This window comes from Heterodontus francisci, chromosome 17 (genome assembly GCF_036365525.1).
Source record: "Heterodontus francisci isolate sHetFra1 chromosome 17, sHetFra1.hap1, whole genome shotgun sequence".
NCBI lineage: Eukaryota > Metazoa > Chordata > Chondrichthyes > Heterodontiformes > Heterodontidae > Heterodontus > Heterodontus francisci.
In genome coordinates this window covers 47,232,689-47,260,009 of record NC_090387.1, presented here as the reverse complement: position 1 = coordinate 47,260,009, position 27,321 = coordinate 47,232,689, and the positions used below count along the sequence as shown (strand labels likewise).

Sequence of the window (27,321 nt, the reverse complement as noted above, 5' to 3'; positions counted from 1 at the left end):
GAAGCATTGGTGAGTTGCTGCAATGCATCTTGATGATAAACCCTACGACCACGTTGTGCTGGTGGTGAATCGTTTGAATGTTTTGAGGTGAAAATATATGGTGAAGCGTAGGCTCCCATGACCCAATATTGTGGCAGAAATAAGGCAGGTTGACCACCCTGCCAGCTGTGTACCGATGGGGGATCCGCACCTCACGTACCAGTCCACATCTCCTCCACTCCCGGTGGCTCTGGTGCATCCATCCTCCATTACCAGCACCTGTTAGCAGAGATAAAATGGGAATGGTGGTTAAGATCTAAAGTTGTTAAGTTCAATATTATGGCCAGAAAGCTGTGAATGCCTAGTAAAAAGTTGAGATGGTGTTCCTCGAGCTTGCATTAAGCTTAATTAAAACAGTGTAGGAGGCCAAGTACAGAGGCGTTCAGGTGGGAATGAGATGCAGAATTAAAGGGCAAGCCATCGGAAGCTCAGAATCACTTTTGTAGACTGAAGAGAGGTGTTTAGCGAAACGATCGGTTCTTATAGAGGAGACTGCATCATGAGCAGTGAGTGCAACATACAAAGTTGGAAGCAGTGAATTATAGTTTCACCCAGAAGGAATGTCTGGGACCCTGGACTTTGGGAAGGGAGGAAGTGACCAGGTAGATATTACATCTCCAGTGCTTGCATGCGAAGGTGCCAGGGGAAGCAGAACAGATGATGAAAGAGTGAATTGGATGTCACAAAGAGAATGGATCTTTTGGAATGCTGAAAATGGAGGGGAAGGTGTTTTTGATGGTGCTATTGCACTGACGGTAGTAGAAATGGTGGGGAATGATATGTTGAGCGTAAAGGCTGGTATAGTGGAAGATGAGAATCCTATCATGGTTCTGGGAGGGAAGCGAAGGGGTAAGGACAAAAGTGCAGAAAATGGGGTGGACATAGTCGAGGGCCCTGTCAACCATGGTGGAGGAAAATCTTCGGCTGAGGAAAAAGGAAGTCATTTCAGAAGCTTTGATATGGAATCTGGCGTTGTGATGTGATGGAGAGACTGGAAAATGGAATAGGGTCCTTACAGGAAGCAAGGTGGGAAGATGTATAATCGAGGTAACTGTGGGAGTCTGTGGTCTTCTAATAGGCATTGGTGGACAGCCTATACCCAGAATTGGTAATCAAGAAGTCAGGGAACGGAGGAGTCTGATATGGGCCATAGGAGGATGGAGGTGTAGAAGTTTCTATCCTGCAAGGTTTTATTGGCTAAGATAAAATCAATTCATATCTTTTTGACTGTGCTAAACTCCCATGTTTTAACCTTGATTTTGTAAAACAACAGCTTGGCTCTTCAACCAGTTAGATTGAAGAATCCTCACTGAGACACGCAGAGTCGAAATCAGGAAATATAAATTAGAAAATGTAATTCCTGGTAAAATCATGTACAGAAATCAAAATAGAGACAAAAAAGATAGCATTAAGTGAGAGATGAAATGATCAAAGGGATAAATGATGTACACAAACAGTGAAAAATAATGCACCGAGGATATAGTAAGGAAAAGAGGTAATAAGGATGCAAGAACAGGAGACACTGCTGTGGGACATAATGGGCTGAATTTTAAGAACAGGGTCTGCCCGCGCAGATCTGCTGTCGCTGAGCCCCTGCGATATTTCACGCAGGGGCTCCTTTAAATGGAGGGGCAGAGCGGCTACCCCCAATGACGTAGAGGGGACAGCCACTCCGTCCCCGGCAATGGTGTCAGGCGCCACAATGAAGGCGCCGGCGTCATTTTTAAAGGGCTTCAAGCCTGACAGCTGATGAATTTTAAAATCACAACCGCATGTAATTTAAGTGTAAACATCAAAGTAGAGATCAAAGCCCCTGTTCCACCCACCCCCCACCAAAAAATCTGCTGCTATATCCCTCTCGCTCAGCTACATTTTGTTTAAAGTAACGCTGTGTTACATCACGCCTTTGGGTAGGAGATGCTCTGGTCTCTCCCCCATGGTGATCGCACAATGGCCCAGGACATGGCTACTTCACACTTTCTTTTGCTTCAGAAGAATCCATTCAATTTGAAAAAGTCTCTTGATGGGTTCAAGATGAGAATAATCTGGTTATGCTGTTTCCACTTCATACCTTTGTTTCAGAAGAACCCATTCAAGTCTGGAATATTTTAGGATGAGTATAGGATGGGTGCAATTGACACTTCTTAGCTTTGAAGATTTCCTTTGTCCCTGTCACAGTTGGAATATACAAAGGCCAAGTCCTTGTCCTTTGGTGTCCATTTTCAGATTTTGTCCATAATTTTTGTATCATCGCACTTCTTAAGCACGTGACAACACACTCAAACATTCTTGGTTGTATCCTTAGCTGAAGCAGAGACTTGGCTCTGCATCCTTGGAATGAATTTCAATGTACAAGTTAATTGATATTCCCGGATGAAAGCAAGAAGTAAAAGGAACATTTTTGTGAAGTGTGTCATAAGGTTCTGATGTTCTATGGAATTGACAAAATACTAGCACAGATAGGGTAATTTCTGTAGTTGGTCACGTATGTACTGTAAATGTACTCTCCCTATAAACAGTAAAGCTCTTTTAAATGTGAAAGTAGCAAACAATTTTGACTACATTGAATTTTAAGTACATAAGGATGCCTGTTGCTTTGAACTGAAGAGGGGTGCCACTACAAGTCTTCACCCGAAGAAAAATTCAAACGTGTAAGTCATAAAATCACAATTTTACTGGCTTTCTTAAAAGGTATCTGCTAATTAAGAACATAATAAATAGGAACAGGAGGAGGCCATGTGGCACCTTGAGCCTGTTCTGCCATTCAATAAGATCATGGCTGAACTATGTTACAACTGAGGCTGGAAGAGTGCACTGTCATTCTCCAGTTCCACTTCTGCACGGGTCACAACGCATATTTAAATGTTTTACCTAGTTACCAATACGACCAATTATACACTTTATTTTAGTTTCAGAATAAAATCCACCAACCAGGTTTCTTGAATAAACAACAAAATTTATTACAAGACATGACTTATTCAATAGAGATGCAGAGCTTAATAACACACAGGTTGAAGTATGAAAGTTTCCTTCCAAATTAACCCAACACACACATTGCGCCATTCACACACACACACATACATATACTTGTTCAAGAAAAAATAAGAAGTTTTCTCTGCAGCGATCTCTTTACAAAAAATTCACACCACACAAGTGCCAGGCAATGACTATCTGAAACAAGAGAGAATCTAACCATCTCCCCTTGACATTCAATGGCATTACCATCGCTGAATCCCCCACTGTCAACATCCTGGGGGTTACCATTGACCAGAAACTGAAATGGAGTAGCCATATAAATACTGTGGCTACAAGAGCAGGTCAGACGCTAGGAACCTTGCGGCGAGTAACTCACCTCCTGGCTCCCCAAAGACTCCACCATCTACAAGGCACAAGTCGGGAGTGTGATGGAATACTCTCCACTTGCCTGGATGGGTGCAGCTCCAACAACACTCAAGAAGCTCGACGCCATCCAGGACAAAGCAGCCTGCTTGATTGGCACCCATCCATGAACATTCACTCCCTCCACCACCGACGCACAGTGGGCAGCAGAGTGTACCATCAATAAGATGCACTGCAGCAACGCACCAAGACTGTTTTGACAGCACCTTCCAAACCTGCAACCTCTACCACCTCAAAGGACAAGGGCAACAAAGGCATGGGAACACCACCTGCAAGTTCCCCTCCAAGCCACACATCATCCTGACTTGGAACTGTATCGCCGTTCCTTCACTGTTGCTGGGTTAAAATCCTGGAACTCCCTTCCTAACAGCACTGTGGGTGTACCTACTCCACACGGACTGCAGCGGTTCAAGAAGGCGGCTCACCACCACCTTCTCAAGGGCAATTAGAGATGGACATTAAATGCTGTCCTAGCCAGCAATGCCCACAAACCATGAATGAATAAAAAAAAGACAAAAAAAACTTTGCCCAAATACTTGTTAGTTCTTGAAGAAAAAACAGGATAAAGTATGGATTGTCCTTTTGTCTGGCATCCCGATATTCGTAGTCGGCTGTCACTGGGATCTTTTTGGAGCACTTCTCTTCAGACGACATCGTGGATTAGTCTGACAGGCTTTTCAGGAGAAATGCAGCATCAGTTTCTCTATTTCCCACGCTGGATTCTCAGGGTTTCTCAAAGAGATGGAAAAGGATGAGCTGGTAGCTTCTCTCTTAGCAGGCTTACCCACAACTGACTGAAAACAATATCCAAAACGAAACCAACTCTTGACCACCATAAATCTTGACATGTCACTTCTCTGTAAACAACTCCCCTAGTCAGACGGCTGCTGCAGTTCACTTGGCTTAAGACATGTGACTTCCAGTAAGTATGTTGTTAAAAAGTCCTCAAGTCCTTCCACTAACTTTTTAAAAAAAAAACAAAGTTCAGCATCTATGGATTCTCTTCAGTCTTTCAGATGAATCCATTTCCACAATTTTTTAACGCGAGTCCTTAAAAAATATAAGAATGAAATCAACTCAACTCACCCACCCTGTCACCATATCCCTTTATTCTCTTAGTTCCAAAAATTATCAAATATATTGGTGGCGGAATCTTATCAGCCATGCCGAGGCGGCTTTGGTAGCAGGCTGGAGGGGGAAATTTTGAACTTGGCGCATCAGGTCAGCCACCCGACACGTCACCACCTCCAGGCAATTTTGCTGGAGTTGAGTGAGTAATGGAAGCGCCTACCTGCCCAGCAGTGGCAGGTAGCCAATTAATGCCACTTGGGGCCAGATTGGGGATGCTGATGGGATCTGCTTGATAAGATCATCAAAAAATGTAAGGATAGCACATGAATTTTCACTTTCCTAGTTAAAGAACCTCTAACAGAAAAGCTGAAAATTACCATAAGTTGATCTTCCATCGGCCACATCATTTTTATTTTTCAATTTCTTTGAAGTTCATTTTTCATGATATTTTAGATCAGTTTTTTCTATTGGTTATTAAAACTGAAAACTTCTTCAGTTGCAATGTGTACTTTATGTTGTTGGTCATATGATGCTGTAATGACTGACATTCTATAAATCCAGGTCAAAAGATTCCTAGATAGAGGGCACTATTTGTGGAACTCTGAAAATTGATGTCCTTGCAAGGGTTTGACTTGAAGCAGCGAACGGCATTATGTTTTCTAACTACACTTACAAAAATGAGCAGTTAATTCCTGAAATTTGGAAGTGTAACTGCACATGTGTGTTCTTTCCCACCATCTCATCTGCTAACATTTCTCAAATTTAATTTCTGCTTTGGGGAGAAGGCGGGGGAATGTACGAGGTGAATTGCTCATTCTGAGAGCCAGTGCAGACATGATGGGCCAAATGGACTCCTTCTGCGCTGTAATAATTCTATGATCCTTAAACACAAAACAGCCATTAAATTAATATAAGTATGTTTCTTTTCCCTTCCTTCCTCTTCATTTTCATATACTTCACCAAGATGGTGGATCGATCATCCATCAATTTCTCCAGCACAATCAATGTGGTGATCTTGTCACCTCATAATAAGCATGCCTAGGAAGCTGTCCCAGGTGAGATTTAGCCAATGCCATTCCAAATTGGCAGCTTGAGTGATGGAAAGCCCTGGGATTTGGAACACAGCCATCTGGAAATTATTGAGCATAAGTTTCCTTATTCTGTCAATTATGTTGAGCAGAAAAAAATTGAAACACTCTGTTTATGAACCTAGTAATGTACCAACCAGGATGTCAATTCAATGCTTTTTTTTTTATTTATTCATGGGATGTGGGCGACGCTGGCCAGGCCTGCATTTATTGCCCATCCCTAATTGCCCTTGAGAAGGTGGTGGTGAGCTGCCTTCTTGAACCGCTGCAGTCCCTTTGGGGTAGGTATACCCACAGTGCTGTTAGGAAGGGAGTTACAGGATTTTGACCCAGCGACAGTGAAGGAACGGTGATATAGTTCCAAGTCAGGATGGTGTGTGGCTTGGAGGGGAACTTGCAGGTGGTGGTGTTCCCATGTATTTGTTGCCCCTGTCCTTCTAGTTGGTAGAGGTCGCGGGTTTGGAAGGTGCTGTCTAAGGAGCCTTGGTGCATGGCTGCAGTGCATCTTGTAGATGGCACACACTGCTGCCACTGTGCGTCAGTGATGGAGGGAGTGAATGTTTGTAGATGGGGTGCCAATCAAGCGGGCTGCTTTGTCCTGGATAGTGTCGAGCTTCTTGAGTGGTGTTGGAGCTGCACCCATCCAGGCAAGTGGAGAGTATTCCATCACACTCCTGACTTGTGCCTTGTAGATGGTGGACAGGCTTTGGGGAGTCAGGAGGTGAGTTACCCGCCTCAGGATTCCTAGCGTCTGACCTGCTCTTGTAGCCACGGTATTTATATGGCTACTCCAGTTCAGTTTACGGTCAATGGTAGCCCCTAGGATGTTGACAGTGGGGGATTCAGCGATGGTAATGCTGTTGAATGTCATGAGGAGATGGTTAGATTCTCTCTTGTTGGAGATGGTCATTGCCTGGCACTTGTGTGGTGTGATTGTTACTTGCCACTTATTAGCCCAAGCCTGGATATTGTCCAGGTCTTGCTGCATTTCTACACAGACTGCTTCAGTATCTGAGGAGTCACGAATGGTGCTGAACATGCTCTATTCCCATTCACTGTTGCTAGTAGGGTTTCTGAAAAAAGTGGAACCTTAAGCCTGGTATAACTTTAAATGGTCAATTTGTATGTATTTATCAAGTCTGTTATATCCAGCTAATAAAATTAAGCCTACTTGAATAATAAAGGGAGATAAATTTGATTATAAGACAGAAATTTATTCACTCATTAATTTTAAGATCGAAACTTCAGTTTGTAATCACTTGAACCCTTAAAATGACTCGTTTAGATCCATTAACAATGTCTGCATTTTTGAATTTTTGTATATTTGATTATATTGCTGACTTACTGTGCTTACCAACTCAACATACTCGTATACTAGAAATATGTTGACATTTACACAAGAAGTTTAATGGTTGTCCTATCATTGCTGCATTTTATTAGGAAATCTGCAGTTAATTATAAAGGGCGTAGCATTTCCCAGTATATTGACAGGTGTTTTTATTTATGTCTGTGGCTACACCCAGTATCCATCTGAAAGCAAATTTTTAAGGAGTAAAGTATTTGATCCTTTGCACAAATTAAATTGTAGTCTTTTATCAGCTGAATATGAAGTGGTACAAACTCAACTGTTACGTGCCTAAATTCCTTGTTCTGGCACTCAGCAGATTGAAGAGAATGAATTAAAGATGCAAAGTATCTACTGACCTGATCTCTGGTTCCATAAATTATTCTAGATCTGTCATGTGAAGTGCCCTATGATTTGAAAAATTAATTACTTCATTACTACTGTTACTACCAAACAAATAAGGTATTAGTTAAAAATGAAATTCTGTTTTATTTTCCTATCTGTAACTTTAAACTATAATGGAATACTGCACTGCAGATTTATCTTGTTTCCAGCCACCTTCAGAAATTTGTGGACATGCACTCCAAGGTCCCTCTGTTGCTCTATATTTCTCCATATCCTACCATTTATTGTGAATTCCTGTGCCTTGTTAGCCTTCCCCAAATGCAGTACCTCACACTTTTGTGGATTAAACTCCATTTACTATTGTTCCGCCCATCTAACTGGTTCAGTGATATCTTCCTGCAGTCTACAGCTTTCTTCGTTATCAGCTACACGGCCAATTTTTGTATCATCTGCACAATTATTAATCATGCTCCCTACATTCAAGTCCAAATCATAGCCTCCTCTGTTTCTTCTCTTGCTTCCCTTAACAGCCTAGGGTACATTTCATCCACGCCTTAATCCTTCCTCTCTCACTACGTTAATTTCATCTAATATTTCATGCTCCTCCATTGATTGCAATGTTTGTATCGTCCCTTCGCTTGTGTGAAAACAGACATAAAGTATTCATTAAGAACCATGCCAAAGTCCTCCGCCTCCACACACAGGTTACCCTTATGGTCCCTCTTGGGCTCTTTTTTTTTAGTTATCCTTTTGCTCTTTATGTGTTTTTGTCAGGACAGGTAGATAAGGTGGTCAAGAAGGCATATGAGATACTTGCCTTTATTAGCCGAGGCATAGAATATGACTACAGGAAATTGTGAACAAAGTGAAAACAAGGAGTGTGGAACGTGGATTAAGAATGAATGTGAAGAAGACCAAGACAATGGTGATGAGCAAAGACCTAACCCCGGAAGTGAAAATTGAAGTAAATGGACAAGTCCTGGATCAAGTGAAAAGGTTCATGTACCTTGGACGGATTATGACAAAAAGATGGGAGATTTGATTGTGATATCTGAAGGAAAATCGAAATAGCCAAGACCAGCTTTGTCAGAATGAAGGACATGTTCACATCAAAGAAACTGAACCTAAATCGTAGGAAAAGAATGCTGAAATGCTATATTTTGTCATCTATGTTATATGTCTCGGAGACATGGACAACAAACGGAGACCATTGATAAGCCAAATGCATTTGAGATGTGGACATATGGGAGGATGTTCCGCATATCCTACACAGACAGAAAGTCTAATGAGGAAGTGCTGGAAATGGCTGGAGAAAAGAGGAAATTATTGCATAGCATCAAAGAGAGAAAGATACAATATTTCGGTCACATCATGAGAGCAGAAGGTGGACGGAGACAATTATTGGAAAAAGTTTGACAGAAAATGTAGGAGAGAGAAGCAAAGGGAAAAATGGATGACAGATGTAATGGACTGGATGCAGTTGACCTATGCGAATTGTATATGGGCAGGACAGACAGAGGTGAAGATCCACGGCAGTCAACCTTCTAGAATTAAGATGACAGCAACGAATGAAAGAATATAAGAGCTGGGAGGTTATGCTGAAACTGTATAAAACAATAGTTGGGCTGCAGCTGCAGTATTGCTTGCAGTTCTGGTCACCGCACTATAGGAACGTTGTGAATGCAGTAGAGATGGTACAGGGGAGATCTACGAGGATGTTGCATAGACTCAAGAACTTTAGTTACGAGGAAAGATTGGATAGCTGGGTTATTTTCTTTGGAACAGAGGAGGCTGAGGGGAGACATAATTGAAGTGTATAAAATTATGAGGGGTCTAGATAGAGTGGATGGGAAGGCCCTGTTCCCCTTGGTTGCGAGGTCCATAACCCGGGGGTATGGATTTAGGGAAAGAGCGAGGAGGTTTATGGGGGATTCAAGGTGAAATATTTTTACCCAGAGGGCGCTGGGGATCTGAAACTCATTGCCTGAAAGGGTGGTAAAGGCAGAAACCCCTCTATCATTTAAAAAGTACTTGAATATGCACTTGAAGTGCTGTAACCTACAAGGCTATGGACCAGGAGCTGGGAAGTGGGATTAGGTTGGATGGCTACCTGTCAAGTGGTGCGGACACGATGGGCCAAATGGCCTCCTTCCAGGCTGTAAATTTCTATGACTCTCTGCAGATCTTTTATTATTGTGTGATAAGGCCTCTTCTTTTGGGATCATTGTCCTTCAAATTGTTTCACAAGTGTACAGTTGTTTTATAGTAGGGAGAGGTTTGCTTTATTTATACATACCCCCAAACTGATGAGGGCAGGAGAGAACAATCTTCAGTGAGACATGCTTTGTGTCCACTTTCATGATACAGATTGAAAAATTACGTCAGAAAACGATCAATTTAAAAACCCAAATTTTTATCTTCTCGCAGGAATGTTTGAATGTATGCATAATCTATTTGTATACACAGTTAACCTAAAGAAACATACAGCCACTTTGAGATTCATTGCTTTGTATCTGAATGACAGCACTGACATTCCCATCAGCTGTGCACTGTCTGGATTGGGATGGTGCAAGCCACTGATTTAGCAATTTTCCATATTACATTTAATGAATAGCATATTGTACCAAAAAGTACTACTGAAAGCTGCTCACTTATGTATTTTTATGATTAATTAATACAAACTGTCATGACATTCTTCAGTGTATCTTTGCAGGTGTAAACCTTGGCCCAGTGGTAACAGTCTGACTAATGAGTCTAAAGGTCATGGGTTCAAGCCACACTCTAGGATATGAGAACATAATTAAATTGACATTTCATTGCAGTACTGAGGGACTACTGCACTGCCAGAAGTTCCATTTTCCAAATGAGACGTTAAGCCAAGAACCTGTCTGCCTTCAAAAAAGGTAGACAAGAAAGATCATGTGCTACTATTCAAAGAGCAGAGAAATTCTCTGTGTGCTGGCCAACATTTATCCCTCAGAAAACTGATTTCATAAAAAACATTAACTGGTCATAATCTCATTGCTGTTTCTGAGAAGCTTGTGCATGAATTGACCACCATGTTTGCCAACAAAACAGGAGTCAAAATATGTCGAAAGTAATTTGTTGGCTGTTAAACATTTTGGGAATCCTAAGGACATAAAAGGTGCTGTATAAATGCAAGTTTGTCCTGCTTTCTCTGTGGCAATATGCATTTGGTATGGTTTCAACTGGCTGAGTAAATGCAAGAGTTGTATTTTAAAGACACATATACTGTTAAAACCAGTTTAAGCATTTACATAAAAGACTGGAATTATTATTTATGTAATCATGTGTTTAAACTTTTTCCAGACTTATTTCTTACCACCAGAGAGCCTGATGGAATTCACTTTGAAATCTGGGAAAACAAGGTATTCCATAATTCCTTTTGACTTTCTTAGTAATAGGAGTAGTTGGGCAATGAAAAATGTGATACTGATGGATTAAGGTGACATTATAAGGCTGGACTCCGTGCACCTTATTGGGCAAGGTGGAGAGTGCATTACTTTGCTTCTAATTATGCTATATCTGCCTTGGCGTGTTTGCTGACTCTGGGACCCTGAAATGGGGAAGTGTTCCATCCCACAGCATTAACCTTACTCACCTTAAGAATATTTTTTAAAAATTCAAGCAACACTATAACTCTTTCTGATATTAGGCCAACTGCTGTGCATTAATCTTTTCGAATATAATCTGTTGAAGTGATTTTTCAATATGGGTGATCTTCCAAGTTTAATCCCCCTCCCGTTTGAATTGTAAACATATTTCATCATCTTCATAGTTATTGTTTTTTGTGAAGTCCATTATTCCTTAATTAGACATGCCTAAACCTATTACATTTCCCTCTAAATGAGAGATGATTAAAAAGTGTGTTATCAGCTTAGAAATTTTTTATTAAAATATATTCAGAGAACACTACAAAACTGACATCAATGAAAAGGAAATTCAAGCAGATTTCTTGATAAGGAATGGCAGGAAATGTGGATATTGACTTGTATCATCTCCATCTGTAATAAGTACAATTACAATTATTATATTTTTAAACTGCCCTAAAGTTTACTAGTATTGAACCATCATAATGTAGCAATTTGTGCAATGTTATCACTTGGTATTGCAATAGATCCTGATGTCCTAATTGATTTACGAAGTATTATCAACACTAACAGATTCATAGTAATATCATTCATCATGATGTCGTACTCAACCAAGGTTATACGGATCATGCTGCAGAGATCTGGACAACTGAAGAAAATTTTATCTGTGCCATATTTTGGGCAGAGTAAACTAAATACTGTTACTATAAATTTAAATTCACTATGCAATTTAGGTTCATTGTCCTTCTGTCATGTTGTTACATGTCATTTTGCAGTGGTTTTATGCCCCAGCAAAACAGTATTGGCAATCGTGCACATAATATCTCTTGAGTTATATTAAGATGGCAGCAAAGAATAGTGAAAGGGCAAATAAACTAAATAGTAAAGCTTTAAAATGAGAAGAGAAACTTAAGGGTTCAAATGTACAAAACTTTAAAAGTGAGAGAACAAATTGATAAAACTGTTAAAACATTTGAGATCCTTAGTTTCATAAATAGGGATAGAGTATAGAAGTGAAAAGCTAATGCTAAACCTAGACACATCATTAGTTAGATCACAGTTACAATTTTGTCCATTTTTGGGTAGCTTACCATATGAAAAATATCAAGGCCATACAGAGGGTGCTGAAGAGATTCCTTGAGATGATGCCAGAATTGAGAGCCATCAATTACGAGGAAAGGCCACAGAAATTGGATTTTTCATTAAAATGAAAAAAGTTAAGAGACGATCTGATAGAGGTGTTTGAAATAATGAAGAGTCCTGAAGGGTAAAGTATAAAAATGTATTTCCACTAGTCGTGAGTCAGTACCTCAAGGAAATAAATTTAAGAAGAGGAGAGATTAGGACTTTTTTTCTGAAAATGCTTGTTAGGATAGAGATTGCCCTACCAGAAACAGTGGAGGAAGCAGAATTTAAAAATTAAATGAATAAATATTTGAAAAAATATAATAGAATTTGGAGAAAGTGCATGATAATAAAAGTGTTTATTAACTCTTTCAGAGAACCAGCACAAGGGTGATGTGTTGTAAAATTCCATAATTTTGTGGCAAGATTTTATAGCTTCAATCTTGTAAATTATGCTCAAAGTTCCAGCTTCTGTTGTTAAACGATTCTGGTATGATTCATTTGTGTATGGAGGATGAGCTTGCGCAGAAACATGTTACATTGTCTACCTTTAGAATGATCTTCCTCATTCTTTGATCATATCCAAAACACACAATTCGACAAAATATTGGGAATGCTGGAAATCTGAGATAAAAACAAAAAATGCTAGAAATACTCAGCAGGTCAAGCAGCAAAGAGAGAAAAGCAGAGTTAATTTTTGAGGCCAATGACCTTCAGAACTGGAAGAAGCTCACACTAGGGTCCCCTTCACTCTCATCTTCTACCCCACTAGCCCCCACATTCATCATCTGAAATGTTAACTCTCTCTACAGGTGCTGCCAGACCTGCTGAGTAATTTGTGCTTTATCATTTTGGTGTGCCTACCACTTCATATTCATTCATTACATTGAATGGCATTGCCATCGCAGGTCCCAAGCATCATCATTCTGGGGATTACCATTCACCAGGAACTAAACTGGGCCAGCCACATTAATGTTATGGCTAAAAGAACAATCAGTGGCTGGGTATTCTGCAGTGAGTGGGTCACCACCTGACTCCACAAAGCCTTTCCTCCATCAGAAAGGCACATGTCAAAATGGAATACTCTTCATTTGCCTGCATGGGTGAAACTTCAACAACATTCCAGAAATAAGCACTATCTAGGACAAAGTACTCTGCTTGAACTGCAGCTCACCTGCCAGCTTAAACATCCACTATCAGTATACCATGACTGCAGTGTACTATCGAGAGGATGCAGTGCTGCAATTCGACAAGTTTGCTTCAGAAGCACTTCCAAACCTGCAACATCCACCACCTAAAAGGACATTGGCATGCACAGGAACATAACCTGCAAGTTCTTCAAGTCACACAGCCTCCTGACTTGGGCTTTGTTGCTGGGTCAAAATGCTTGAACTCTCAACCGAACAGCATTGTTACACTCCGGTTTTTCAAATAAAAACCCACCACCACCTTCTCCAGGACAAATGGAGTTGGGCAATAAATGTGGGCCTTGCCAGTGAGGCCCACGTCATGAAATTTTTTTAAGTTACTTCTGCTACCTGCTCCCAAAAAGTACTGAGGTGTAAATTCAAAATGAAGACTTTTTACATGTAGTTTGGAAGATTGTATAAGGCTTTCCGGGTTATTAAAAGGTTTAAAAAACTTAATTGAATAATGTTTCATGATTTCCTCTTTATGAATCTTACTTGCAAGTGAAGAATGAGCTATGTTCGAAGAAAGAACTTGCGTGTTTATAGCAGCTCATCATGCATTCAAGATATGCCAATGTACTTTACAACTAATAAGATTTTTTTGAAGAGCTGTTGTGATGTAGGAAAATGTGGCAGCCCATTAGTGCTCTGCAAGGTCCCACAAACAGCAGATAATGAAGACTGGATAATCTGTTTTAGTGGTGTCGGTTGAAGGGAAGAATGTTATCCAGAGCACCAGAGGAGCTCCTGCTCTTCTTTGATTCGTGCTGTAGGATCCTTTTCATCCATTTAATAGGAAGATAGAACCCTGGTTTAATATTTCATTCAAAAGTTGGCACCTTTTTTCAGAATAGCATTCCGTCAATACTGTGCTGAACAGTCAACCTAGTGAAACTTGTACCCACAGGTTTACAACACAGATGAGAGTGTTAGCAAGTGAGCCAAGCTGATACTGCAACATGTTTTAAAATTATACGTACTGGATTAATATATAAAACATTAAGCAATCTGTCATTTGTTGATTTACAAAAAATAATATTTATTTAAAAATAAAGATAAAGCAGCATACTAACAGTACAGAGACTACTGCTACAATAGTGCGATCTGCACCAGGGAGAAATTTCTTTGTAATCATGTGTCCATAAACTTACTCCCAACAGGATGGAAATTTCTCAAAAGCCCCTGCCCCATATGAAACGAAAAAACCTCCAAATGCCAAGAAAATTGGACAGTCGGCTTTTGCTGATTTTGGTAAGATTTGATAGACCTTTATCTGCTCTTTGTTCAAAAATGTAGTTATTTAGCACATGTTTATTGAATCCTAAGTGCAGAAAAATAGGAGCAAGTTTGCTTTCCAGATGAGAACAGAAGTCCTTCTCTGATTTTGTTGTAACAGCAAATAATTAGAATAAACTACTCTTTGCCTCCAAAATGTTCTGCTAAACTACACAAACTTGTCTGCTTTTTAGTTTTGTAAAATAAACAGTGTTATGATCCTGTAGTTTTTCTTTTCTGGGAAGGATGCGATATGCCTTTAAGGCTGGAAAAGGATTAGTACTGCTTTTAAGGTAACAAGTTCCAGCAACTGTGAGTCTAAGAATGCATTCTCGTTGCGGTAGGATACAGCCATTCAGAGACTGAGGTTTAATATACGTTGTTGTTGATTGACTTCTGAAACTAGCTGAAAAGACTCACTCTTGAGACACAGTTAACAGACACACAGACAGCTGGACCAGCATGAACCTAACAGAGTTCTCTGATAATTTAAACTGAAGGAAGGTGAATTTTAGACTGATCACTTTTTCACCCCTCAAAATTCTAAAGCCAAATTGATTCATTGACGTGTCTGCAAGTTGTTGATTACTGAATTCATTGCTGGAAGAAGAGCATCACTTCAACTGCAGAACTATGCTGCGGACTGCTCTACCGTTGAAGAACCTTATTTTTTTCCCCATCAGACGGCTGTGAGGACTTCAAGCAACCTTGGACTGTTCCACATTGGAAGATTCCACCTCGGCAGGAGCCTAAATCTGCAAGGACACTTATGTTTTCTATTTTAAATGTTGTTTATAACGTAGTAGTTTTTAAGAATTTAGTTTTAATCAGTTAATTTGTTGATATAAAGACACCTGGTTTGTTTAGCCTCATTTGGGGGTTAATAGTTCAACTCGGCTGTGGATTTCTTTAATTTGGAAAGTTTAAAGTGATATGTTAGGCGATCTGTGGAGTGGCAGGACTGATTTGACATGCATTGCTCCCACCGCATTCAGAATCATATATTTTGATTGGGGGCTTTGTCTTGAGCGGTCAATCATAACAGTAATATTTATCTTTTTAGTAGACTGTATACAGTGTACATTCTGATTCAGCCAACAATTTTGGCATTTTACACTTCTAAGTTAAGTGCCACTTATTGTCTCATCATGTCTTCTATAATGTCTCTTGAGCCTCCTCATTACCTAACCAACAGTTCCAAGCTCTACTAACTATATCTGAATGCGCTTTTCTGTTCTGGTGGATAGTTGGGTCTTTGTCCATCATCAGCTCTCTTGTATTTTCCTCAGTTCGTAGCCTACAGTAAGAGTTATGCTTATTATTATGCTGGGTCACATGCTGGCTTACACTCACATTTAATAATTTCATAGCTGTCTCTATTAAAAACCTTTAACATAGATATAATTCAATTATCCCTCAATCAACTTGGAATTTAAAAGGCATCATCTGGAAAATTAAAATTAATTTTAGATTATTGAAAACAGTTGATGAAGGAGGCAACTGTCTGAGGCTGAACCAGACTGTTGACAATGTTGGTGTCATATTTGACCCCAAATGAGATGAGCTGTCATGAGGAAGTTAAAAATATAATTTTAAGTCACTCGTGAAATTGACATTGGAAGGATAGCATGTAGAAAGTTTTAGTTTTATAGATACAGCACTGAAACAGGCCCTTCGGCCCACCGAGTCTGTGCCGACCATCAACCACCCATTTATACTAATCCTACACTAATTCCATATTCCTACCACACCCCCACCTGTCCCTATATTTCCCTACCACCTACCTATACTAGGGGCAATTGCTAATGGCCAATTTACCTATCAACCTGCAAGTCTTTGGCATGTGGGAGGAAACCGGAGCACCCGGAGGGAACCCAGGGAGAACTTGCAAACTCCACACAGGCAGTACCCAGAATTGAACCCGGGTCGCTGGAGCTGTGAGGCTGCGGTGCTAACCACTGTCCAGCAATATTACCTTCATGTATTATATGGTTGCTTGCAAAGCAATTTTATTTTAAAATAGGGTATAGTATACCAGTAAATGATAGGTGCAACGAATTGGTATTTTCGAAGAACTGAGAAAAGTAATTGGATAAATTTACCATTTGAGTGTTAGCTTCCATTACAGATGCCCATTTTACCCTATAAACTTGGGTGAAAAACCTTTACATTTTGGGTGGGGCTCTCAATTGCCTGATTTATGCTGAAAATGGGTCGAATACATTTTGAATCGGGAGCAGTTCAGTTTTAGTTTTAGTTTTAGAGATACAGCACTGAAACAGGCCCTTCGGCCCACCAAGTCTGTGCCGACCATCAACCACCCATTTATACTAATCCTACACTAATCCCATATTCCTACCACATCCCTACCTGTCCCTATATTTCCCTACCACCTACCTGTACTAGGGGCAATTTATAATGGCCAATTAACCTATCAACCTGCAAGTCTTTGGCATGTGGGAGGAAACCGGAGCACCCGGAGGAAACCCACGCAGACACAGGGAGAACTTGCAAACTCCACACAGGCAGTACCCAGAATTGAACCCGGGTCGCTGGAGCTGTGAGGCTGCGGTGCTAACCACTGCGCCACTGTGCCGCCCCGATTTCAGTTGTCCTGAAATCGGTGGATGCCTAATATCTATATACAAATGAGAATTCTGCGCCTGTTTCAGGGCCCCACTGTTATTTTCAGTGTCCTCTGCACTGGATTGGCCTATTCTAAAATTCAGCCACATTCCTGGGCATGAACAGTCAGGAGGTGTGCTGTACCAGTGTTATTTAAAAAAGACCTTGGTTGTAAGTAGTTAAGTACCTAGGTTAGTCAATTCAAACTGCTAGTGAGTTTTTACTCCCATTTTGTTTAGCCAACTGCAATATTTACGAAAAGTTACTTTTTGGATCTGGGAGAGGATTTCTGGCTTTACTGAGGTAGAGATTCTGCAAGAAAATGCCATGTACTCTTAGACACAAAAATAAGGAGCACAGATATAACATTAAGTAGATGTATGTGTTTTCTTGCTGCCATGAGATATTTCTGCTACTGTGCTTGCTTATTTAGGCCATTTAAGCAAGACATCTTTTTCATGCTAATTATTGGCCTCACTGAGAGTCTCTGTTCATCTGCAATGCTTGTCCCGAAGGCATTATTTTCATTTAATTAGCAAAACTAATTTCCTGGGAATAGGCTTGACACCAGAACTGTGTGCCCAACTGTTTACCCATAATTCTGAGAGAAAAATCGCTTGGCAACCCTAGTGACCTGAATGAGTAAGCACACAAACCCATTTGAAAAGTGAGCAGGAATGTCTTCAAAAAGTTCGTTCTCTTGTAAGAAAAACATCAGTTGTTCTAAAACTGTTTATCCAGGACACTGTAATGTAGCACTTTCAGAAGATCTTTGTTTTGAAGTGGGGCCAAAGGGTCAACATTAGAGATCGCGTTAGTAAGAGTTATCATCAGAATGCATTAATAATCTTAGAAAAATGCTGTAATTGTGATGGACCCTTTGGATGATGGGATACTTGACCACTGCTCTGGGAATGTTCAGTTCAGCTGTTACCTGTGTAAACATGTTAGTCCTTGCCACATAAAGGAGAGCGATAAGGAGAACTGGAGGCCAGACAGACAACAATGTACCATAGAAAGTAACAGACTCAAGGTTGGAGGCTGAGATAGCAGGAAATATCTGCCGGGCCTGAACAATCCGGGGGTAGTGTGATTAATGACAGTCATGACCTATAAATGTGTGTTGCAAACTCTGCATCTTTGAGAAGGGGTAACAGATCATCTCCCTTGCATATGTTTGAATAAAGTCTTTACTTGTTTTAATCCCCTGGACTCGAGAGTGGTTAGATTTTCCCACAACAGTTTGTCATAGTCAGCAGGATCCTCAAAGCTCAGTTGCCAGTGCCAGATCGAACGTCAGCATCAAAGAACAGGCGAATATATTTACTTTACAACCCATTAGATAGTGAGGTCAGCATTCGGGACAGGAACCTGCGGACCAGTTTGAGGATCTGAACCAAAAAACAGGTCTACAAGTGGAGTATCTAAAGACGGTGCGGTGACAGGATCCCAGTTCCTCGGTTAAACGAGGAGGTAATATCGTTCTTGGGGTAAACAAGGTGAAGTAACGAATGGCCGTAGAGAAAACGAGGGGTCCGTTTCCACAGAAAAGAAATGAGAATGATCGGAGAGGAAACAAGGGGTCCGTTTCCCACGTAGGAACGATAATAGTATATTGAGTCTGTGCCCACACAAATAGTAATGACAGTATTACGACCAAAGCAGGAGTAATGCACTGTTAATTCAGTCCCACTACTCCACAGGTCATAGCATATCAAAAAAGTTTTCCACCTACTGGAAATTAGCTAAATTAAACACCATATTTATTCCCCAGAATAAAGCACACCAAACCAGATTTGTTTAAACAGCAACAAATTAACTATTTATTAATAAACCAATTTTAAACGATAATGAGATAAATATATATGTATGAACATATTTTATAACTTCTTATTCTTCCTAATCCTCATGCACACACATACATTCAAAAGCCAACAGTTAACTGGTTTTCAAAGATTGGTTAAGTTAGAACTGTTCATTAGGAATAATAAAATAACTGGGTTGTAACTTCTGGTAGAATATTTCTGGATCAGTGAAGTGTCCCAGAATTGAATAGTCAGACGCCACTCGAAGTTTCCAATGAAATTAATGAACCATCTGTGATGGATAGGTGTTTAAGGCAGTTCGTCTGCAGCAGGCGTCGCACAGATCTTTCAGCAACAGGTCTATTTAAAGTTTAAAGTAGCAGTCCAACAGTAGAAACTTACTTGAGATTTCAGGAGTTTCCAAAAAGTACAACAATGCAACAGGACTCACACTTGAGGTAGAGGTTTTCAGAGAATGGAGACTACCTTCAGCAATTCAGGCTTCTTATCAAAGGAGCATTTCTCCAAAGCAGTGATTCTCCACAGAGTGTTGCAACTTCTCTTCCTGGGTCTTTTCTCTCTCTCCAGGCATAAACAGCAACAAGGGTTTTAGCTTCCATGCCTTCGATTTGCAACTCCTTCTAGATTCTTGTAACTTCATGAAGAAATTAGAATTTCCCTTGATACAGACATTATTTTTCAAGGTAAAGAGTTTCTGGGCTGTCTTCCTACACCTTCTAGTAGCAAACTGGTCTTTTGATTTCTTTCAGAGAGCGTTCTCTTTCTCTGGTCTCCAGAACAGATTCCAGCCAAAAACTGAGCTTTTCTTACAAAAGAGAAACTAGACAGTCATTTCTCTCTGCTTGGGTGGCTTGGAAAAACAGATTGCCTTGCAAGTGCCCCACTCAGTTCAGCAGAGAAATCATTTTCTCAGTCTTAAAGGCACACACCTCTTTTTTAAAAAAAATCAAAGCACGTGTAGCAATAGTCAGACTATAAAACATCATCCATGGCAAATAAGGATCCAGAGTGGGGTCCTGAAGAGTCACTCACTGAATTTTTGGGAGCCAAAACAAGAAGGCCTTAGATAAAATGATCAAGGAAGGTCGGGATCCCTCGTGGACCCAGAGAAGCATAACGAATGGTAGAAAGAACTGACAAAGGGAATAATTATATTATGCAATTGCTATCTTACCATGTGTCTGTCGGCTGGGAAAGTCTGAATTAGCTAGGCTAACCCAGGAAGGCAGACTGGTTACAAGTGTTAGGGCAAGAGCCGGAGTGGGAAAGTGAGAGGTATCCGGTTAAGGAAAGAGGGACAACAATTTTAGTGAAATTTAAAGTGAGTAAAAGCAAGTTACTGTGTCTTTGTTCAAGTCTGAATGAATGTTGGAAGCTACCACGAATTAATGCCTTTGTCTGTGTAGCTTGTGTTCTGTCGAGCTAATTGTCATTAACCCTTTGTGGTCTGGCTTAAATGTTAAAAGTATGAGCATGTTACTTATTTTATTCTTGTACAGGTATATTTTTGTGGGAACCTTGAGTCATGTTTTGGGTGTGAACTAGTTGAACCTGTGTGTGTGTTCCTTGGGCTTGGGACTGGGAATTTAATGCAGATTTTTGGTACTTTGAATTCATAACCCATTACAGAAATCAATATTTCTAAGTTCTTTGGAATTAAAAAGTATGAAAGTGATTGTTGAGTGATTTCATTTCAATTCAAGATTGTGCACCCAGAAACAGGGTATAAAAATGGAATTACATTTTAAATTCAAGATGCTGATGAAATGTTTTATTATTTTAAAAGTTGGTTTTGCAACTGTGAAAAGGCAATGAACAATCTTGTAAAAGATAAACTTCAGTCTTGAAGGCATGAAGTTGCCTGGCAGAAATCCAATTTGAACTTTTAAACCACATTGCTTTAAAATCTGCTATTGCATTTTTGCAGTTTAAATTAAAGACATGTCCATCTGACTTTTTTTTTAAGTAACATAGATTAGGAATTGGAGATTGGTTTAAGGGGGAAAAAGGATAAATAAAGGAGGTGTTGGAGAAATTCTGTCTGTTTGGAGTTTGCTTGAAAGGCTGGTGTTGAGTCTTTTGTTGCAAGAATGTTAAATAACTTTTCTTCAGTTTGGTTCCTTTTTGATAGTTTCATTCTTTCTTTGAACTGGCGCCTGAAGAAAGAACATGAAAAATGACAAACTTTACCTTTTCAAACCAAGTGTTACGTATTATAATGCAGTTAATAAAGCATTGGTCTGAATCAAGCTTAAATTATTAAGGTTAACTGACCTGTTAAGTTGGGAAAACTGGAGTTTCATTAGTGACCACAATGAACTGCCACGTTATCGTCTCATGGTACGAGGGAGTCTTTAATTCCAGATATAAGGTTCGCTCATATAAAAATGGCAGTTTTGAATTTTATATGATTGCTGTGAATTGGACTTGAATCAGCCTGGTTATATCAAAATATCCTTGGGTTAGCAACCTCTTACAAAAATGTTAAAATTTTGGAAACAATTGAAGTTTAATCTAAAATGCTGTCTTCCCTGATGGAGATATTTTGAGGTTTAACGGGATAATCAAATTTTAAAAAAACAAGCAGTCTAGGTGATTTCAATGAATATCGAGAAATACGTTTCTTTTGGGAAGAAATCAATGGAACATCAACAAAACCTGTCACTCCAGCAACACTGTTATTTGAATTTGGGATAATTTTGAGATGCAAAAAGTCCAGTGTAATTTAGCAAGTTACTTTTAAGAAACTAAAATGCCATCTAAGATAAAGAACAAACAAACTATGGTAATGTCTGGAATCAAATGGAAAAGTTTGAATTCTGTTTTAAAGATATTATGAATACTGGACTATAAAGTTTCTCTGGGGCTCATGAATGAAATAGAATCATAACTAATGCGAATTGGAAGTCAGATGTGACTGATGCAAGAGCTAATAAAGGAATAATCGTATCAAACAACATGTCTCTTCCACTGTTCGTAACGGGCAAGGTACAGGCCATACCCAACCAGCCCGTGCTTGCAAAACACAGTGTCCAACATTAGATGTGATTCCGCAGTTGGACAACATTTGTTAAATAATCTGGAGTGTGCTAAGAATTATGCTGACAACTAATTTAGGTTTGTCAGTAGGGCTTGCAGTGTGGTGCATTTGTGTGTACTGGAAGCTACATACATTAATACACAGAGCCCTGTTCTTTGCAGACAGAAATAACATGTACACATTGTGCCTGTTTCAGCTGAACAAAATAAGTGACAGCCATTTGCTGGTTCATTCCTCAGGGCAATGCCTTGACCAATCAGAGTCAAGCTGCCTGGTTTAAATTTCAAACAGATCTTGGCTGTTAACTGTCAGCCACCGTAAACTGGTGCATTCTCCATGGCAATGCCTTTACCAATCAGAGTTCACTTGCCAACCAATCAGCTCTCTCTTCTCATACAGTATAAGTTGTTGTTTTCCCTTACAGTGGTTATTCTTGCGTATTGTCCTGATGAGTGCAAGACGAAAAGCTAAGACAACATCTCTCTATTTTCAGCAATTCTCAAGTTCTAGTAAAGGAATCTTGAAAACAAACAAAGGATAAAACAGAAAAGGGAATTGTAGCTCTGTGTCATGGGCACATGAAATTGAGTAAATCAACAAAAGGGCTCAAAAAAGATAAGCAGGACTTGAAGGAAAAATTAACCAAGGTCAAGAAAGTGGGTGTGCGGTGCACAGCAGTCATCAGCAAAGATGAAGGATCTAAGCAGGTCGGCAGTAAATAATTTGGGGTTGTTTTACCATTTTAGGAACTGTCCTGAACAGACTTAGACAGGAGTCAGAGAAGGGTTGTCCGGAATTAAGTTGGAAGCACTACACTAAATTAAAATGCTGTTGGAAAAGATGGTAAAAGGAAGAAACTTGTGTGTGCATAAGTTTCTGTTTGTGTATTATATTAGTGTCCTGTGATTTCCTTGTCTGTCTGTGTTAGCACTGTGTGTGTCACTGAACTTAAAGATTTACTAACCCTCAGTGGCTTGGCCGTGCATGATATTTTTAAGTTTTGATAGCCATATTAAAATGGATGAAAAGCTGTGAAAGCACTCGCTTTATTTGGCAAGGGAAAAGAGAAAAGACTCTTGGGATAACTGAGATCTTCTTCCTTGCATATGCTTGAATAAAGTTTTTACTTGATTTAATCCCGTGGACTTGAGAGTGGTTAGATTTTCCCACAACAATTTATAACTGTTCCAGTTTGAAAATATTGTTGTGATGATGAGGATATTCTGTAAAAATCTTCATTAAAGATATTCACTTCAATTCAATTAACTTTATTTTGATTAGATTTAATTCTAAATTCATTCAGTTCAGGTTGAGTGCATAATATTGCTCCAGGGCCAATTCATTTTGGTAAAAATAGCCTTTTCATTTACAGGTTCTGTGTAAGTAAAGTAGTTTCAAATATTTCTACTTTGTAACATATTTTGAAATAGATGTCAAGGCTTTAGGTGGTAGCACCTGAGAAGTGGCCTTAAAGGGACGTATCAAGATAGCAGCTATACCTTACAACTGTGCTCAAGAACCCAGAGCAGTGCCACAGGAATCCAATTAGTCATAAAACAACAATTAACAAATTTACATAATCACTGATTGTCATTTCCAGTTTTGTGTAAATATGTAATTTTGTCCGATATTTTTACATTTCATTCCAATAAGACAGCACAGTACTTAATGGCATGACAGAGTCCTCATAAAATATTGTCACTGAGCATTTACAATACGTACACACTACAACTGGAAAGAAAATTGTTCCAGAGAACTATAGTGTGGCAAAAGCAATTCCATTTACAAAAAGAATGAGGCTGGGAGGAGCCAGTAAATTAGGAGCCAATTTGTGTTTTTTTCAGTTGTTGTTAAACTGCCAAAATGTGTAATACAGATTACATTTCTAAGCACTTGGCCAAAATACAAATTAATCAGAGCCAGTCAGTATGGATTATTGAAACGCAGATCAAGTTTGTCTATGAACTTTTTGAAGAACAACTGCTTCATAAACGAAATGCAGTGAATATGGTTTATGTAGATTTTCAAAATGTACTTGATTATGCACCTGTGACAATAGATGTTCTCTAGGGTTTATCTTCCTTTACCTTTCTCAGCTGACCTCATGTTCCTAACCTTCTGGAGCAGACCTTTATTGTCCAAAAGCTGGCGAAATGATGTTACGCTCATAACCATAAATCCTTAGTTGCATGCACCAAATACTATGATCTTGTATGTGCTGACATATGCATACACCTATATATTTTTTTCCAGCAGCCACATTGAAAAGCACTCTAATGAACTAGGACCGCTTAGCCATAAAATTTGATAAGGCTGTGCGATTGACCCACACCCATTGCTTCCAATGCAGGCAGCACGCAAACTTTGTGCTACCTGCTAATTTAAATGATTGCTGAGTGCATCCAGTGCTAAGCATGCTTTTGAGTGGCTGCACTCCTGAACAGGAGGCACAATCATGAGAGGTTAGCACCACTTAAAGTTCACCACCTCTTAAAGGGCAGTGCATTCTGGCTGGAACTGGTTTAAGAGAGTGTTAACAAGAACGACACTGATGGCACAACATGGCAGAGCGGGCTCCAAGAATTTCCAATGTTACACCAGAAGTCTTGGTTGAGGAGGTGCAGAGGAGGAGAGATGTCATGTATCGGCAGGAGTCACTCAAGACAAACTCTCAAGGAATTGGGAATAGATAGCTGTGACAGTTGATAGCAGGAATGTCGCTGTGAGGGCCTGGATACAGTGCTAGAAGAGGTTCAATGATCTTTGATCACATGTATGAGGTCAATAAATGCATCTGCAAATGCCATATCCCACCACTGTCCCACTAACCTCACACACTGCTCAATGCACCAGACCCCCATTACTCACCTACCAACAATCCCTACCAATCATGACTCAAACCTAACATTCATATGCCTCTCCTCACCCTCTCACACAGCACCACTGCAGGTCTCACACTCTGATGTCACAGCCTGCACACATACTGTCAGCTGCTGAACCATGGCAGCTATATCACCCAAATACATTGCACCACATTCATTGACACATTTCCCACTGTCTTGCAGGACAAGTTGGCGCATTATCAGAGGCAGTAGTAGGTAACCAGCAGGGGCCAGGTGCATCTGCTTGTCCTTACACCCGTGGAGGAGATGCTGCTTGCCATCATTGGAGTGGCCATGACTGAGGATGTGGCCAGCGCAGGCACTGTAATCATTGAAGATGATGGTATGCTCTTATGTAATCATCCTCCTCACATACCATTTCACCCTCATCGCACAATCGCTTCTGATATATAGGTTGCAGATAGTGTAAGCATTCAGCTTTTGCTTCTCACCACAACCCTACCCTTGCGCCTTTCTGCTTTCAGATAACCAAGAACTGCACCCTGACCAAAGAGTGGGGGAAGATAAGGAGGTGGAAGAGCAGGAAGACAAGTGCAGAAGCAACATTGTCACTCACTTTCACACTTACAGCCACCAGCTCATACTTGACACTGTGTATACTTTAAAGGATAGTTTAGAGGTAGGATCTACATGCAGTGACATTCCAGGCGCAAGTGGCCTGCAGCCAGGAAACCGGACAAGGGTAACGCAGGTGTCACCTTGTTGGAAGACGAAGCAGCACACAAGCTCTGCTGCAGAGGACTCAGATGAGAACTGTGATGCAGCAACCTACAGGAAAAGGCTGATGGGTATGTACACTGAAATGCTTGGTGCATTCTCAGAAATGCCAGAAAGCTTGCAGTCACTGTCAAGGAGCATGGAGGAATTGGGCACCAAAGGCACAGGACTTTGCACGGAGCTTGGAGCCCATCCTTTCCGGCGTGTAAGTGGTGGCCAACTCCATTAGCACACTTACAGACCAACCGTGATGCAACATCTGATGTCCAATGTCTCAGCGTCCAATACAGCACAAACAGAAGCCCCCCAACCTCCAGGTGCTGCAGTGGAAGCTCAGACTGCTGCCATTATAGCTGTGAATATCGGTGTTCAAAGGGACTTGTAGTACTTCAGCAATCTGTTCTCCAACAGATTGCTACAATTGCTGAGGCACCGCCCCATGGTACTGGCAGTGGTTCTGTAGAGCCATAAACTTGCTGTCCTCTCTCAAGTTGACAGCATTTGTCTTCCGACCACTGCGACTCCACCAGTCCCCTTGCTTGCCTGTCAGCCAGCCAACTGACTACTGCTATCCATACCAAGGGGGTGCAGTCCACAGCGGATCTTCAGAGATAGAGCTGCTCAAGGTTGTCCTGCAAGGCCATCTGCAGTCTTCCCCCACTGAAAGTCATCAGTCTTCCACCAGCCCTGCCGCAGCCACTGGGGTAGCACAAAGTAGGAGCACTAGGACAGGCAAAGGCACATGGAATACAGGCACTAAGGAAATGCACAAGGATAGCAAGTTAACTTTTCTATACAATATTGAATGGTCTGTTTGATTATGTTGGTTTGGAATATTTGTTTTGTGGTGGTTTTATTTCAGCATTATGGCCAAGAGGACGCTCTGATTGCCCTTAACAGAGGGAAGGTAAGTTGTGGGTCTGTTGTTGAATGGAGAATTAAGATTGCATTCACAGGTACCATAGTCAGATGAGCCAATCACAGACAGCCTGGCCAACAAGGGGATGTGTTTATTGCCTTCTCCCTTCTCCTCCTCCACCTCTATCTTACTCTTGCTTCTTCTCCTTCTTCCTCTTGCTTCTCTTCTTCAGCTGCTCATTGTATACCTGATGGTAAAGGCTGTGGCCTCATGATGGCAAGGATGTGCAGAATGCAAGGGACCATGATGCACTGTGAGACTCCCTTTAGAAAATACTGCAGGGCTCCTCCAGAGTGGACCAGGCAACAAAAGTATTGTCCGAACTAAGCATTGTCTGTGTGATATTTCATGTGGCAGTTTGGTTCTCATTATTTGCATGCTGCCAACATGTGCTCGGGTTACAGAATCACAGAATTGTTACAGTGCCGAAGGAGGCCATTTGGCCCATCGTGTCCTCAGTGGTTCTCTGAAAGATCAATTCCCTCAGTTCCGTTCCTCTGCCTTCTAGTAACCCTGCACATTCTTCCTTTTCATACAACTGTCTAATTCCCTTTTGAATGCTTTAGTTGAACCTGCCCCCATCACGTTTTCAGGCAGCGCATTCCAGACCTTAACTACTCACTGCGCGAAAAAGTTTCTCCTCATGTCAGTTTTGCTTCTCTTACCAAATACTTCAAATCTGTGCCCTCTCGTTCTCGATCCTTTCACGAGTGGGAACAGTTTCTCTCCACCTACTCTGGCCAGACCCCTCATGATTTTGAATACCTCTATCAAATCACCTCTCAGCCTTCTCTTCTCCAAGG

General features: G+C 40.5%; 1 protein-coding gene across 1 annotated transcript in view; it reads left to right on the top strand.

The window, feature by feature from the left end:
• The window catches only part of itfg1 (integrin alpha FG-GAP repeat containing 1), a 296,337-nt gene that overhangs the window by 122,434 nt on the left and 146,582 nt on the right, over positions 1 to 27,321 (top strand). Inside the window, exons 7-8 of the mRNA XM_068049376.1 lie at positions 10,618 to 10,676; positions 14,374 to 14,464. Coding sequence (XP_067905477.1) covers positions 10,618 to 10,676; positions 14,374 to 14,464 — 150 coding nt within the window. The remainder of the gene's footprint in view (positions 1 to 10,617; positions 10,677 to 14,373; positions 14,465 to 27,321) is intronic.